Source organism: Histomonas meleagridis (genome assembly GCF_020186115.1).
Source record: "Histomonas meleagridis strain 2922-C6/04-10x chromosome Unknown contig_20, whole genome shotgun sequence".
Lineage (NCBI taxonomy): Eukaryota > Parabasalia > Tritrichomonadida > Dientamoebidae > Histomonas > Histomonas meleagridis.
Window position 1 is genome coordinate 1,261,535 of NW_027150805.1, and position 15,616 is coordinate 1,277,150.

The following is a 15,616-nucleotide window of genomic DNA, read 5'->3' on the forward strand; positions in this document are numbered from 1 at the left end:
ATTTTCATAATTAGAATAATTTGGGTTATCTTTTGAAACATCAATAAATTCTAGATAAAGGATATGAGAAAATGCATTTTCTCCTATTGTTTTGACTGTTTTTGGAATTGTAACACCATATAAATCAGTGTAATGAGAAAATGCATATTTTCCTATATATTCAACAGAATTTGGAAATGTGATATAACACAAACTAGAGCAACAATAAAATGCGTAATCCGCAATATATTTTACTGAATTTGGAATTGTGATTTCAGAACTCGTAGAAAAATAAGAGAAAGCATAGTTACCAATTGTTTCAATTGATTCACCAATAGTGAAAGAACTTGCTCTACATTCATAAAATGCATAATCTCCAATTGTTTTTACAGTATTTCCAATAATAACAAATGATATAACACATCCTTTAAAAGCATTATTGGGAATCTCATTTACATCATTGGTAATAACATGATTAGCTTTGTATTTACGATCATCGAAAAAATCACTTGGGTGATAAATATGTAAAGTATTCATCATATCATCATATTCTTGGAATGCATGAGTAAAAAACAATAGAAGAACAGGTAGAATGAATATGTTTTTAAAATTTAAAACTAAGTTAAAATTCCGATTTCTAACAAAGAAGTTTAAAACAATTTTAATTATATATTTGATAAATAAAATTAATAGTGTATAATGCAAAATAAAATGAAAAATATTTTCACACACCTTACTTTTTGTAATCAAATAATGTATATATTGATTTAAATAATTTTCATTCGGAGTCTTTAACGATCCAAATATTGTGCAAATGTTCGTATAAATAGAGATTGCATGAATTTTTGATAGAATATATATCAAATTCATTCCTATCAAAGGGAGATCTCCTATTGCTGGTTTTACAAGGTCTAAATATGAGAAAATTTCCTTTGAATGTGTGACATTGATTGAATACAAAACATTCATTTTTTACCAATTTTTGATTCCTAACTACAAAAGATAAAAAAGTTGAGTTAACAATAAACCAAACGAAGAGATATTGAAAATTCATTCGAAATGCTTTAATTAAAGATTTTGAAATTCGAAGTTGTGAACAACAAAACCGTTTGACTATAAATCCATTTAATATGATTGTAATACATTCAAAACATCTTTAACATCCATATATGATTGAAAAAGTGTGTTGTGAGAGGGAAAAGTGACGTTAATACCAACGATAAACCTTCAAGAACTGAATACACAAAAAGAACTTAATAACAAATACCAAATCATAAAGAAAATAGGAGTGGGAGGACACTCAGTTGTCTTCCTTGCAAAAGATCAAGAAAATCAACTATATGCATTAAAGCAAATAAAAAGATTTCATCTATGTGAAGGAATTCCGATTGGAATAATACGTCAAGCAAAAATCCTACGAAACCTTGATTGCAAGAACATTATAAAATTACATGATATTATGACAACTTCAGATGATGTTGTTTATTTTGTTTTTCAGTACCACAAATATGATCTTTCACAGATAATATACGATGTCTCCGAACTGTGCGATAAGTTTATTATTTCATATATCCGACAATTTCTGAATTCCTTAGAACAATGCAAAGCTAATCACATAATACATCGTGACATTAAACCATCTAACATACTTATCACAGAAAACAACGATCTCGTACTTAGTGATTTTGATACTGCCAGATTTGTTCCAGAAGAATCTAAAAATAATATTCGACTTACATCAAATGTTACAACTCTTTACTATAGAGCACCAGAGCTCCTCCTTGGATGCACTAACTATGGGTACGAAGTTGACATTTGGGCAGCAGGATGCGTAATTTTCGAAATGATGGCGAAAAAGCCACTTTTTTATGACCCATTAAAACCTTCAAACACAGAAATCACTCAACTTGACATCATTTTCAGGATTTGCGGTACGCCAAACATAAACGAATGGCCAGAAGCTGCAATTTTAGACAAAAACTCTCTTTTCAAAAATAGAATTCCTTTAAAGAATAAATTAAAACAATATTTGGAAAAGAACCTCAACGAAAGATTCCATTCCGCAATAGACTTATTGGAAAAAATGCTAGAATTGACGCCTTCTAAAAGAATTACCCCAGAAGAAGCTTTGTTGCATCCTTTTTTTATCTGAATAGATTTTTTGCAGAAATCTATTTTCTATTTGGCATCGTTGACTTCTTAACAATTATGCGAAATAAAACTGATTTAGAATGGAACAAGTCAAAATATATTAAAAAAGTTAATTTATAAAACTCCATGAATTTTGACCTGCTCCTTCTTACATATCTTCTCGGTTGTTAAGAAGTCAGCTACGTTTTTACGTTGATCACCTGTTAATTGGAGAATCTTATTACCTTCATTATCATCTACGATTGTTCCATTGCAACAAAAGTTTCTCTTAAAGTACTGTGTAACTTTCTTCATATTAAGTTTTGGTGGTAATCCTTGAACCAAAGTTACACATTTTCGTCCATTACGTTGTTGAATTCGAATGTGTACTTCAAACTCGTTTTCAGGCGGGCCTTGTGTTCTGTCAGTTGGGATATCGAATGAATCAATATGAGTTCCTGCAAATGGGTCTTCCGACATATGGCACTTTTTGTTTGACATTCCGACCACAAACACAATTTTACATTTTCACATCAAATGTCCAAATAATGAGGAACCTGCTATGATGTTAAACCACATCATATTACGCGAAAATAAATAATTTAAAGTATTGTGTCACATCATTCCTTCAACAAAATTGTTAAATGTAATAAACAATATAAATTTAAAGAAAACTTATTGATTCTTCTTTGTAACTATTACATTAATTTAAAATGTATTAACTTCAGAATAAATCTTCGTTTTTTCTGCCGCTTATTATTCTTATTAAAATTTATTGTATAAAAACAAAATTTTGAATAGGATGAACTTTTTCAGTTACCGATGAACTTTATTCGAAGGATTAATGGGTTCTTTTTCCTTACATTTTAAAGCAATATTATTCCGAAAATGGGTTTTACTTAAGAGGTCACTTAGACATACTATTGGTTCATTTTTGATGGCTGTTCTTTTTGCAGCAATTGCTATTGTTGCTAAATACCTAATGCAAATCTATCTAACAGATACCACATCAAGCCTAACTTTTTCATCATTTGAAGCCGATTCTGATATAGTTGTTATCATACCACCAGCATCACCTGCTAATTGGCATATTCCGTTTCTTGACATTATAAATCAAACGTATCATAACGATACAGGTCGCTATCCAAACTTCAGTTATTTTGAAGATTATGACCAGTTTAACAAATATGTATATGAAATTCAAGCAAATCGAACAGGACCATCACACATTGTAATGGGGTTTGCTTTTAATGGCAACATGCCCACGTATAACATTACTGCCTTATATAATCGTACATTAGGACGTAGTCAACAATCATTAGCACTTTCACAAGTTTCACGTATAATGTGGAAACATAAACACGGGATAGACACTGACTTTTATTTCACGTCGACACAACTTCTTCAAGAGCTCATGAACTTTATGTTTGGTCAACTTGCTCCTATGTTAATCACATGTGGATTAATATGTGTTTTACCAATAATATTTTCTCAACCAATCATTGATATCAAAGGTGAAGTTCGATCATATATGCAATCATGTTCACTCCAGTTATTTCCATATTGGGTTGCATGTTTTGTATTTGATTTTATCGTTTGGACGATATTAGTAATTGTTGTATGGGTTATATATATTGCATTTGATATTGTTGCAGTCACTGACAACTTATTCACGTCATGGTATTCCTTTATGATGATGGGCCCATCATTTATCATCTTATGTTATTGTTTTTCATTTGCATTTAAGGAATCCGAATCAGGAATTCGACAAATGCTTTTGATATTAGTCATAACATTAATCATACCAATGCTTATTGATGTTGTTCGAAATGGAGAAATTCCTTATGGAGTCGAATGGTTTTATAGTTTGTTTCCACATATTTTATTGAATCGATTATTATCACAAGTTATGGTACGAATATCAATATTGAATCAATCATTTGGTTCATATTGGAGGTCATCAACTTCATATGTATATTTGATTATGCAAATTGTTGATATTCCAATATACATTGTCATATTAATAATCATCGAGAAAGTTCGAATATTAATCGCTAAGAAACATGCTAAAAGTGTATACACTGGTTATGAACAATTATTTAGTGCTGAAAAAGCAAAACATCCAATAACAAAAGAAGCGAAAGATATGGAAGAAAAAGTACATCAATATGATGACGATTCTAATTTCGTCGTTCGAATATTAAATGTTTCGCGATTATTCTTTAATGCTGAAGGACAACCGATACCAGCAGTGAATGATGTATCATTAGGCGTGAAAGAAAATTCGATTTTCGGATTCTTAGGTGCTAATGGTGCCGGGAAAACGACATTAATTAAAATGATAACATCATTATTACCACCATCGACAGGAACAATCGAAATCTTTGGAACGAATATTAACAACCATAAATATTCGCAACAATTATTAACAGTATGTCCACAGTTTAATACACATTTATGTTTCGAGATGACCCCACGTGAACATTTTTATTTGTATCAATTAATATGTCAATTGGATCCACAAGAAGCAGTTGAACATTCGCAACAATTAATCGAAACTTTAAACCTACAAGAACATGTCGATAAAACTGTTCGCGAATTATCCGGCGGTAATCAAAGAAAACTCGCCGTCGCTTTAGCGTTCTATAATAACTCTAAGCTTGTTCTCCTTGACGAGCCGACTTCTTCATTGGATCCTGTAGCGAGACATCACGTGCATGAAATGATTAATGAGCATCGAGGCAAAAAGACATTTATGTTATGTACGCATTTATTAAGTGAAGCAGAAGCACTTTGCGACGAAATTTCCATCATGATAAAAGGTTGCGTGTATACTTGTGGATCGCCGCAATATTTGTCCGAAAAATTCGGTACTGCATATAAAATCGATTTGATTCTAAAAGACGACGGAGAAAATAACGACGAAAAAGTAAGCGAATTCTTTAGAAAGGAATTGCCCGAAAGCAAATTGTCAATTGTGAGACCAAACGTTCGAATTTATGAAATACCATCGAATGTGATAACTTTGGGTAATCTGTTCGAGAAAATGGAGGAAGGAAAGAAAGGAGATAATGGATTTAGGTATTACACGTGCTCGTCTTCGTCTTTGGAAAGAGTTTTCATGGAAATAGTGCATTTGTCTGAAAGTAAAGAAGATGAAGCGTTCTCTCCACCTTAGGATGAAGAATTGTTTGTAAATATAAATAATATTATATTAAAATGAATAAAAATAATTTAAAGGAAAAAAGAAAATTTTTATTTATTTTAAAATTGGTGTTTGTAATAAATAGCATATTGAATACAAAATTATTTTTACTTATTTGTAATGAAGAACAATATTATTATTGAAATATCGATATTGAAGAACATTGCATATTTCATTCCTTCTAATTGATATAATTAAATTAAAAATTTGAAAGTTTTTACCTGTAAACATTTTTTAATGTTCAATGGATAAGAAAATGGCTATACAAACTTTTCCATCAGACATAATAAAAAAAAATTTAGAAACTATAAAATATGAAAATTCTTTTTTCATACAAAAATTTAATCTTACGCGTATATATTTTTATTATAAAGTTCTATTATATAATTGATATGAGCCAAATCCGAAACATAACTTCCAACTTTTCGTCATATCTGGTTGTTTCAAGTGGCATTCCTCACATATATGATCATGTTCCAGCACATATTTTACATCAGGCAAAATATCCGAATTTGGTTCTTCTCTTAATTTATTAATTTCATCTCTATAGAAGTACCAATTATAATTCAACAGCCACATTAAAGTCTGTGTATGTATTAAAATTCTTCTTCCAGCGAGTACAGTTATTGGATTGAAATAATATTTTTCGGGTGTCAAAAACGTATCTTTTTTATTTGTGTTTTTAATAATGAAATCAGAAACTTTTTCATCTGATTCATCCCAAATTATTAAAGACAAATCCCAAATATTTTTAGTACCTAAAACGGAAGAAGTTACACAAGAAGAATATAATAAAACAAAAAATGTTATTATGACACCTTCTAAGTCTTCATTTTTAACCAAAGAAATTATTTTAAATATAAAAATACAAAAAATTATCGAATTGATTAAAACAAAAGTAGGTAAAAAGAATAATATATTCATTCTATTATATTGTTGAAACATTATAAAATTACCAATTAAAAATATAATTAAAGTTGGCAAAAATATAATTTTTTGTTTCTTGTTTAATATAAACCATGAAGAAAATAAAATAATAAAAACAAAAATTCCACAATTTTGTAACCAACAAATTATAAAAGGAAAATAAATTCCGTTTTGTTTCAAATTATTATTCCAAAAACATTCGAAACGTATTAAGTTAATATCCATTCCAGAACTTCTTAAGTTAATTAAAGGGATTATAATTGAAATTATTAAAGAAACGAAAACATTTTTTAAGTTTTTTAATATTTTATTTCTTTTATTTTTTGTTATATTAAAAATTATTATTAAAAAATATACAAGAAAATATATTAATATCGAAAAAAATCCTTGATGCTGTAATGTTAATGAAATAGAAATTAACATTCCAATTATTATACACTCATTAAAACGTGGATTCTCATATATAACTAATAAAATGATAATAATTATATATAATATAAATGGCTCAGAACGATTTGGAATTATAATTTGTAATAAAATGATTCCCCAATTCGTTCGATATGTTTTACCAATTTCATATACATAATCAAATGTATCATTATTAGTCATTTTATCTTTCCCAGTAAATTTGGAAATAAACCCAAATCCACTAAGATTAAAAAATAAGAAAAGAGATAAAAATGGAACAAATTTCGAATTCTCAGAAAATTCAAATGAAAAATGTAAAAAAATATAAATAAATGAAAATAATGTTATAATTATCGGGAAAATGATCGAGATACGGAGTGAAGACCCTCCAATGATGTACATGGAGGACATAAATGGCGTTAAGTATCGTGTGCGAGAACGACATTTCAAACAAACGGGATGATGAATATTGAACATATCTGGAAAACCGCTATTGCATCCATGCACAAATGAGTTAATTAATGAGATTTCTTCAGCCATTTCTGTGGTTACTGACTATGTGTTAGTGTTTTTTTAGAAAGATTCATTAATTATTAAATAATTAATGAACTTAAAAGTACATACATAATGAAGAGTTCGTGGCTCAGGAAAATACATATGAGGAATATAAATTAATGGTATAAGGATTGAGATAAAAAAACTGATTATTGAAAAATTTGATGGTTTGGTAAATGTTAAATTTTGTTTTCTTCTTAAAAATAAATATGTAGAAATAGAACATAAAATAGCAATGTGGAAAATTAAGTGAAATATATTTGCTCCGAATATCCTTGAAAAAAATAAAAATATAAATGTTGAAAATAAAATTCCCATTGGAATTCCAATTACTGATTTAAGCCAAACATCAAATTTCTTCCTGAAAAACTTTAATACTATTTCAAATCCAAACCAGCATTGCGCAAATACCAATAAAATCCAAATCATTCTGAAATGTTATGTGAAATTTCTTCTTCCTTATTAAACATACAAAAAACAAGTATTTCTATTCTTAAATATGAATCACCTGATTGTTTCTAATTTTTTCTTATTTTAAAAAAATTTATCATATCTGATAAGAACATTTTTTATTTCAAGTTTTTATTTACGCATCTGCTGAATGAATTAGAACCAATTGTTCGTACATCTAAAGTTATTGCTTTAATTCCAGCACATTTATAAAATGGATTAGCACTAAGTTTAAAACAATGATAAGTGAAATGATAATATTCTCTTCTCATTTTTGATTTTTATTCAACAGTTGTAAAAAAAAAGAATTTTTAACTTCAAAATTTTATTCATATATGTAATATTTTTATGGTTTATTATCATTCCACACCTTCGTCTTCCTCTTCGAACATTTCTTCTTCCTCTTCTTCACCTACGAAATCCTTATCATCTTCATCAGAATCCAAGTCCTCTTTTTTAATAGTCATTTGTTTACTACTGAAGATTCCACTACACACGAAACTTTTCTTGAATGTAATAGCTACCAAATCATTTTGATCTATTTTATTGTTATCATCCAAATTAATTTCTATGAATGAGTTTCTTTTTTCTCTTCTCAACACAATCAGTTTCTTATCTTTAAACAACTCCAAACCTTTCAACTCTTTCCATGTAATATCAATATTCACATTTAACAAAAATGGAATTTCCGGATTTGAAGAAATTCTTTGGAAAGTTTCATCATAATATATAACTCTTAACAACATATTTTTCTCATTATCAAATTCTCCCACGCCGAACTGTATACCTATTTTATGTTGTACATTAACTTCATCATCATCATTTGGTATTAAATATGGTATTCCATCACTAATATAAAACAATATGAAATCATCAGTTTCATATTGACGAGCAATTTCTTCTTTTAATTCATTAACTTTAAATTTCTTCAAGAAGTAAAGTGGAAAACTTTTCTCAGTTTTATAGTTATTTATTATTGTTACATAAATACGTGAATAAAAACGTGTATCATATTCACTAACTTCATAATATAATAAATCTGTTTGATCAGATAATGTCCTAAAATTCGGAAATATATCAGAAAGTAAATAATGGAACGAAGGTCCTTCATTCCATTTATCTGGCAAGAACAAAAATATTTTATTTGGATCAACATTTAAATATTTACCAATACATTCGAGCACTTGTTTAAATGTTAAATTACAAGCTAATTCTAATTTAAACTCTTGACCAGTATTATCAAATGATTTAAATGTCATAATTCGATTGTTTTTAACATAAGAAAAGAAATCTTTTAATGTGTCTACTTTAATATTATCTAATAATGTAAAATGTGATTTTTCTTTTGGTGGATTAATTTTCTCGATTTTCTCATTAAATGTTCTTTTAATTGGTTCGATTAATTCTTGTGAATTCTCTTGTGATTTAAGCTCAAAGATAAATTGTTGACATTCATTAATTGGTCCCGTAGCTATAGATCCAATTTCATCTTGACCAAAGTCATAATATGCTATAGTTTCTAATGGTTCTAACTTTAATTTCTCGAATATTTTATTACTTAATTGTTCAATAGTTTCGCCTGGTTGAATATGTATAAAGCCTAATGGTATTAATTCATAGCCTGGAATGAAAAATGTTACAAAGATTGGTAAATCAGTTGTGTAATCTGCATGATAAAAGAATTGTGGTATTGGTACTGGATCTGGAATGATTTCTTTTACATATCCATGGTCAGTAACTTTTCGTATAACTAATTGATCAATTGGTATTTGTGTTTCATGTGATATAAATTCTTTAAATTCTTCACTGTTTAAGTCCTTGTTAACACGTATTGAACGTGGCGATAATTTGTCTAGTTTTCCTATCGACGTTTGTAAGACTATTGTGATTTCAGATGCACGTCTTGCTTCTGATTCAATGATATCAATTGGTATTTCGGGTTCTTCCATTTCATCAAACTCGGGCTTAATATAAAATAAAACATATGCTGTAAAACTACGTTGTCCTTCTTCGCCAAAATTTTCTTCAATCGCTTCATGTGATTCAACATGGCGAACATTTTCATCATCAAAATTGGTCCATATGCCATCGATTTTTACAAACGCATTATAATGACCTCCAAATACTGAACCAAAATGTGAAATAATTGAATGTAACTGATAACGGTCGCCACCAAATGTCAATGAATCAGGAAACGAAAAAGTGGAATTGATCTTTGTAAGATTATTATTACCAAAACGGAACCGACGTAAATGAAGACAAAGGATTTGCGGATTTTCTTTAAGTTCTGAACCAACTTCTGCATCTGCTTTACTACCATCTGGGAGTTCATATTGATCATCACCTGTTAATTTGTCAGGCTGGAAATATTGGGTTAAAGAATCTTCAAGACACTTTAATCCTTCGACTTGTAAAGATAAATCACAAAAATCTTCATCATGTGATGACTCATAATTAGCTGAAGGACATCGAATATAAGATTTCATGACGCCCTTAAATAGTTCGGATGTTTTATTATGACAAGAATCATCAAGTCGATCAAGTAATAATTTCATTAATTCTTGAACATCTTGTTGTGTAAATAGATCTTCTATCTCCCATCCAAATGATTTAGTAAGCTGACGAGTTGAAACAGGATGAGACATCATTTGCATTCTTGCAAATGTTAACTTAAGATTATTTGCAATTTCGGATTTCGGATTATCTATTGAAAAAACAATATTACGGAAAGGCTTTAAATGGAAAAGGCACTGGATTAGTGAATTAAGGTAACATGTCATACCAGAATTTCGAAGTCCAACACAATTGAAATAATCTTTGGTCAAAAGAACATCAGGTGTAAAATGGAAGGAAAGCACTGCTGATACGTTTTCTGTGGGAATTTCTTCTGGTGAAAACAAATGAGGTCTAAGTAACACTGAATTAATTGTCTTTGAAAATGAAGCACTATGATTTGAAATAAACTTGCGAAGAGGTTCTATCTTTAATGATATATCAACATCAACATTATCTTGGGAAGTAACTGATGCAAAAATTAATGGTCCTTTAGATTCGATTTTTCCTAATTTTAATTGGAATGTATAATTTCCAATTGTGTATAAACCTACTTCAATAACATTTGTTGATTCTTCTGTAAGTTTTGCTAATTCTGTTAACTCAATATTAATGTCATAATCACAAAATTCTATTTGCTTTTCTGGGGCCTTCATGTTTGAGTAATAGCTTTCAGATTCATTAGCAGAATCTTCATCAAATAAGTTTCCATAATAATTTTCATCAAAATCAGAATAGAATAGTTCTTCTTCTTCCTCTTCTTCCTGGAATAAAGCAATTGTTGAAGGTTGCTCTGAAGGTTGATTTTCTATTTTGCTTTCTTCCATTTATAGGTTGATGGTCAAGTTATGACATATTTATATTTTCTTTGAAATAAATGATGGCAATAAATTACCAATTTATAAAATTGATAAAATATCCTCATTTATTTTTAAAATATTCAAATGCATTAGAACCAAACAAGGTAAGCAATGAAAAATGAACGAAAATAAAAAAAGAAAAATGTTTACAAAGATTAATAATTAAAATATATCTATAAATACTTCAATTTGTGAACTCAAATTGCCAAGCAACTTTGAGAAGGAAATATGCAATAATCAAACAAATGATTACTTCTAAGATTATTAACTTCCTTTGGTTCTCCTTCATTTCTTTTAAATGACCGTTTACTTTTCTTTTATTAAAAATCTAAATCAAAATTCCATTTAACAATAAGTTATTACTAAAATGATTCTATATTCTTAACACACTGTTTTAGGAAACTTCAAAAATAACATATCAAAAAATACTAATTATTATGATAATTATATCCAAAGAGAAATAATAAAATAAAGACACCACTGCACGACGTTTACTCATTAGCTGTTAATTCCATCCATTAAAGATTGCACTTCATCAACAAATTTTTGACATGAATTTGCAACAGGCATATCAAGAGTATAAAATGGATTTTTGAGCACATAGTCTGTATACAACGCATAAATGTTATGTAATATATCTTGAGTTTTTGAGTGTTGTAAATCTGTAAATATCATGAATTTTAACCCTGTAATTGTTTGAAGGCAACTTAACTTCCAAGTTGTACATTCGAACTCAGTAAACCCGGAAGATTTTTGCACGGGAGAAATCTCAACAGAAATAGCATGAAGAGAATGAAGTGTAGCGCCGATAATAATAACTTCATCAGAGTTGAGCTGAGTTGCGCCTGGATGGTAATGTTGATAAAACACAAGACCACCACTACTATTAAGTACCATTGCGCAATACACAACCATTACAACTAAATGACGGGATTTGAGAGACTTTGTTTGACATATTCACATCAACGCAACGATTAAAGTGCATTGAATTCGGTCACAAAAAGTTCTATCGTATATGACAAATCAAAAATAACATCAAATTAATTAATTTTATGATTAAAAAAATCCCAAACAAACAACAAAACAACATTAAATTTAATTCCCCAAAATCTGGGTGAATCTTTTCTGGTATTCCGGGTCGATCCCTTTTTTCCTCCTTTGTTGTATTACATTTGCGATTGCTCTAGCAGCCATCATTGACATTTTATCAGGAACTTTATACGCATCTACGAATACCATTAAAACTTTAATTATATCGATACCATTATCATTAATATGATCCTTAATTACAATCAATGCATATTCTTTCATAATATTTGATTCCGAGCATATATAAAATGCTGCAGTAGGCATTAACTGTATATAATTTACAGCTTCTGGAGCATTTTTACCGATTGAAGCAATACATAAAAACGCCGGCATTCTAAACGAAGTATTTTCGGAGAACAAAAACCCGAAAAGATTTCGAATTATTCTTGTAAATTCAGGTACATTAATAACTTTTGATACTGAAAAAATTGCAGCCATTAACGAAATTACATCAATTTCATTTGTAGCTTTTGTTAATTCTTCAGCTAATAATACGCATAACTTTGATTTCTTTAATATATTTGGTTGAAGATCCATAACTTTTAAAGCAGAACAAACTAATTCCACTTGATGACTTGCAATTAAATATGAAGCCACAGCATAAAACTCGGGAATCTTTGATAATTGTTGATAAAATTGTTGATAATCAAGTAAATGAACATAAACATTTGTCACAGTAATAGTATCATTATTAATTGGTAAATTTTGTACTATTAATCCAGCGAATCTTGGGTTATTTACTATTTCTCCCATGAACTCAACAATTTGAGTGTTTTCATGTTCAGCAAATAACAATGATATAAACATTGGATCAGAATGTAATGATTGATTACCTTCACAATACTTCGATAATATCATTGAAGATTCATTAAATTCTTTGATAAGTTGTCTCCAATCTTCTTTAGTTACTTCAACTTTAGCTGACGTGAAATTAAGTGTTGAAACTATAGTTTGATCAATATCAGCCTTAAGTTTTTGATCCAAGTTATTTCGTGCCCATATTAATATCCCGATTATCCCTTCTGGAATGTTTTGTATGTTATCCAAAAGTTTACGTATTAAATCTAAGAGTGAGATAATTAATTTCGTTGGTTCTGGCTTACGTAAGAAACTTAACAATTGTAATATAAATGCTGGCGCTGAACATATGAAATCAAATCTTATTAATGAAGCTGAAATTAATACTGTTAATGCACTTCGTCGTAACTTTTGATTATTATTGGATGAATATGTTAACAATGCCTTTAATACATTAACATCAAATATTTCGGGTGAATTACATCGCTTTAAACATTTGATCAAATGTTCTTTCGTTTGTTCATTCGAATCTTCTGTTAATATTTGTGTGATTATAGTACAGCCACCATTAGATGCTATTAACTTCGCAGATTTCTTATCTGTTAATGATTCGCCCAAAAGTTTTGAGATAGAATTTCGTGATTCACTTGTTTGACATTTTCCTAATTTGTTAATTAAATTTGTGATATCTTTGTTACTTGGCGTTGCTCCTTTTGCATGCCGATGTTTTTTGTGTGTCGTCTTATGTTTGGTTTGTTTGATCTCATGTGAAAATTGTTCTTCATCTGTACCAGCAAAATGATATTTCGGATTAACTAATAATGTGACAATCCGCGCCATTGTCGGCCGGTCTTCTGGCTGCTGGCTCCAACACTTTTGTATGAGACGTGATAAACTTGGCGGACTATCAGCCGGAATTGGTGGCCGTAAAGTTCCTCCTACAACTCCTAATGTAATCTCCGCTGGCTTCATGTTCTGGTATGGCATCCCTCCTGTTAATAGTTCCCATAAAAAGATACCATATGAATAAACATCAACTTTTTCATCATACGATGGTTTTGACATTAAAACTTCAGGCGCCATCCAATGTGCTGTCCCGATCAAGCCTGTCATGGGTCCATCTTTATGCGTGCGGACCATACCGAAGTCACAGATCTTCGCATGATATTTGTCATCAAGGAGAACGTTAAGGCTTTTCAAATCGCGATGAATGATGTTACGCTCATGAAGATATTTCATCCCTTGAGCAACATCATATGCTATAAGGGAACGTATGGTGGGAGTTAAGGCTGTTGGGTTTTTACGAAGGACATCAAATAATGACCCATTTTGCATGTATTCAGTAACAATTAAAAATGGTGAATCTTCCGTATAACCAACAAAACGTAAAAGAGCATAATGATTAAGTGTTGCAAGAGTATAGATTTCTCGGCGAAATGATTCTAACTCTGGTTGCTTAAGAGCTCGTTGATGTAGAATTTTTACAGCTACAACTTCTTGAGTCGGAAGATAGACACCAAGGTTAACAAAACCTGATTGGCCTTTGCCAATTCTTTTATTGATTTGAACATCATCTCGATTGATGACTAGATTTAATTTGGGTGGTAATTCTGGAATTGGTACATCAGTGGCATCTTCTCGAGATATTTCAATCCCAAGTTTTTTGAGTGAGTTAAATCTTGCTGCTAATTGTGCTGCTGTATCTTCTCTGTTTTTAAGTGAAACTTGAATAAGAATTTGGCCTAAACGTTTCATGTCAACCATATCTTGGGAATTTAATTCTTGTTCAGAAATTTTGAAACATTGAGCAACTTGTGGAAGTTCTAGTTGATTAAATGCTGAAACAGCAGCATCTCGTAAAGCTTTAATTTCCATTTTTGGAGCTGATACATCTGTTGGAAGAATAAATGTAAGACAAGATTCACGTGTACATTGATTAAAAAGTTCTTGGAATTGATCTAAAACAGAAATAACAGATACTACAGCTTTATTTATTGTGCTGTTCATTTTAGGTTGATTTGGACGTGTTAAACATTCACGAATTATAGGTGTGATTTTCTTGAGAACAAACAAGCAACTGTTTATTTTGGAACAATGAATATAAGCCGAAAATTGTTTCTTTTCTATGTTTTCTATTTTTTCTAAAATTCCCATGATCTTTCCCTCATAAGAGTTTTGATTCATTGCTTTTTGGAAAAGTGTCAATCATAGTTCGTTTTCAATTCAATTTTTGAAATAATTCAAACAAACCAGTTCAATTTAGAACAGCAACAATTAACGAATTAACAAAATAAAATAAACTTTCTGATATATCATTTTATTAATAAATTTATTATCAAAGATCGAATATTAGTTTTGTTTGTCATATGTTCTACTTGTCAAGAGAATTGGATTTTAATTCAATGTTTTCTTCTTGATATAATATTTTGATGTTTTGACTATTCGTAAATTCTGTTATTGGATAAGCAGATGGTGAACGGAATAAAATTGTTAATTTATAACAGTATGAAAAAGCATTATTTGAAATGAATTTAATTGAATTGGTTATTATTACTTTTTCCAATTTCATGCAATTAGAAAATGCATAACTATTAATACATTCTAAATATGGAGGCAAATATAAAATTTTTAATTGTCGACAATTATAAAACGAATCATTTCC

At 29.5% G+C, this 15,616-nt stretch overlaps 4 protein-coding genes across 4 annotated transcripts; 1 reads left to right on the forward strand and 3 right to left on the reverse strand.

Moving 5' to 3' along the window:
* Positions 1–2,244: 2,244 nt before the first annotated feature.
* Positions 2,245–2,589, reverse strand: GO595_002963 (Translation initiation factor SUI1 family protein; the record flags this gene model as incomplete). The annotated part of the gene is made up of 1 exon (XM_067915930.1): positions 2,245–2,589. The coding sequence occupies one exon, from the start codon at positions 2,587–2,589 to the stop codon at positions 2,245–2,247; it is 345 nt and encodes a 114-aa protein (XP_067776764.1).
* Positions 2,590–3,046: 457 nt separating this feature from the next.
* Positions 3,047–5,287, forward strand: GO595_002964 (ABC transporter family protein; the record flags this gene model as incomplete). The annotated part of the gene is made up of 1 exon (XM_067915931.1): positions 3,047–5,287. One exon carries the CDS (start codon positions 3,047–3,049, stop codon positions 5,285–5,287), a length of 2,241 nt encoding a protein of 746 aa, XP_067776765.1.
* Positions 5,288–8,013: 2,726 nt separating this feature from the next.
* GO595_002965 (ubiquitin hydrolase) lies at positions 8,014–11,034 on the reverse strand (the record flags this gene model as incomplete). Its single annotated transcript, XM_067915932.1, has 1 exon — positions 8,014–11,034. The coding sequence occupies one exon, from the start codon at positions 11,032–11,034 to the stop codon at positions 8,014–8,016; it is 3,021 nt and encodes a 1,006-aa protein (XP_067776766.1).
* A 1,128-nt stretch (positions 11,035–12,162) lies between these two features.
* On the reverse strand, positions 12,163–15,138 carry GO595_002966 (TKL family protein kinase; the record flags this gene model as incomplete). Its single annotated transcript, XM_067915934.1, has 1 exon — positions 12,163–15,138. One exon carries the CDS (start codon positions 15,136–15,138, stop codon positions 12,163–12,165), a length of 2,976 nt encoding a protein of 991 aa, XP_067776767.1.
* Between the last annotated feature and the right edge of the window lie 478 nt (positions 15,139–15,616).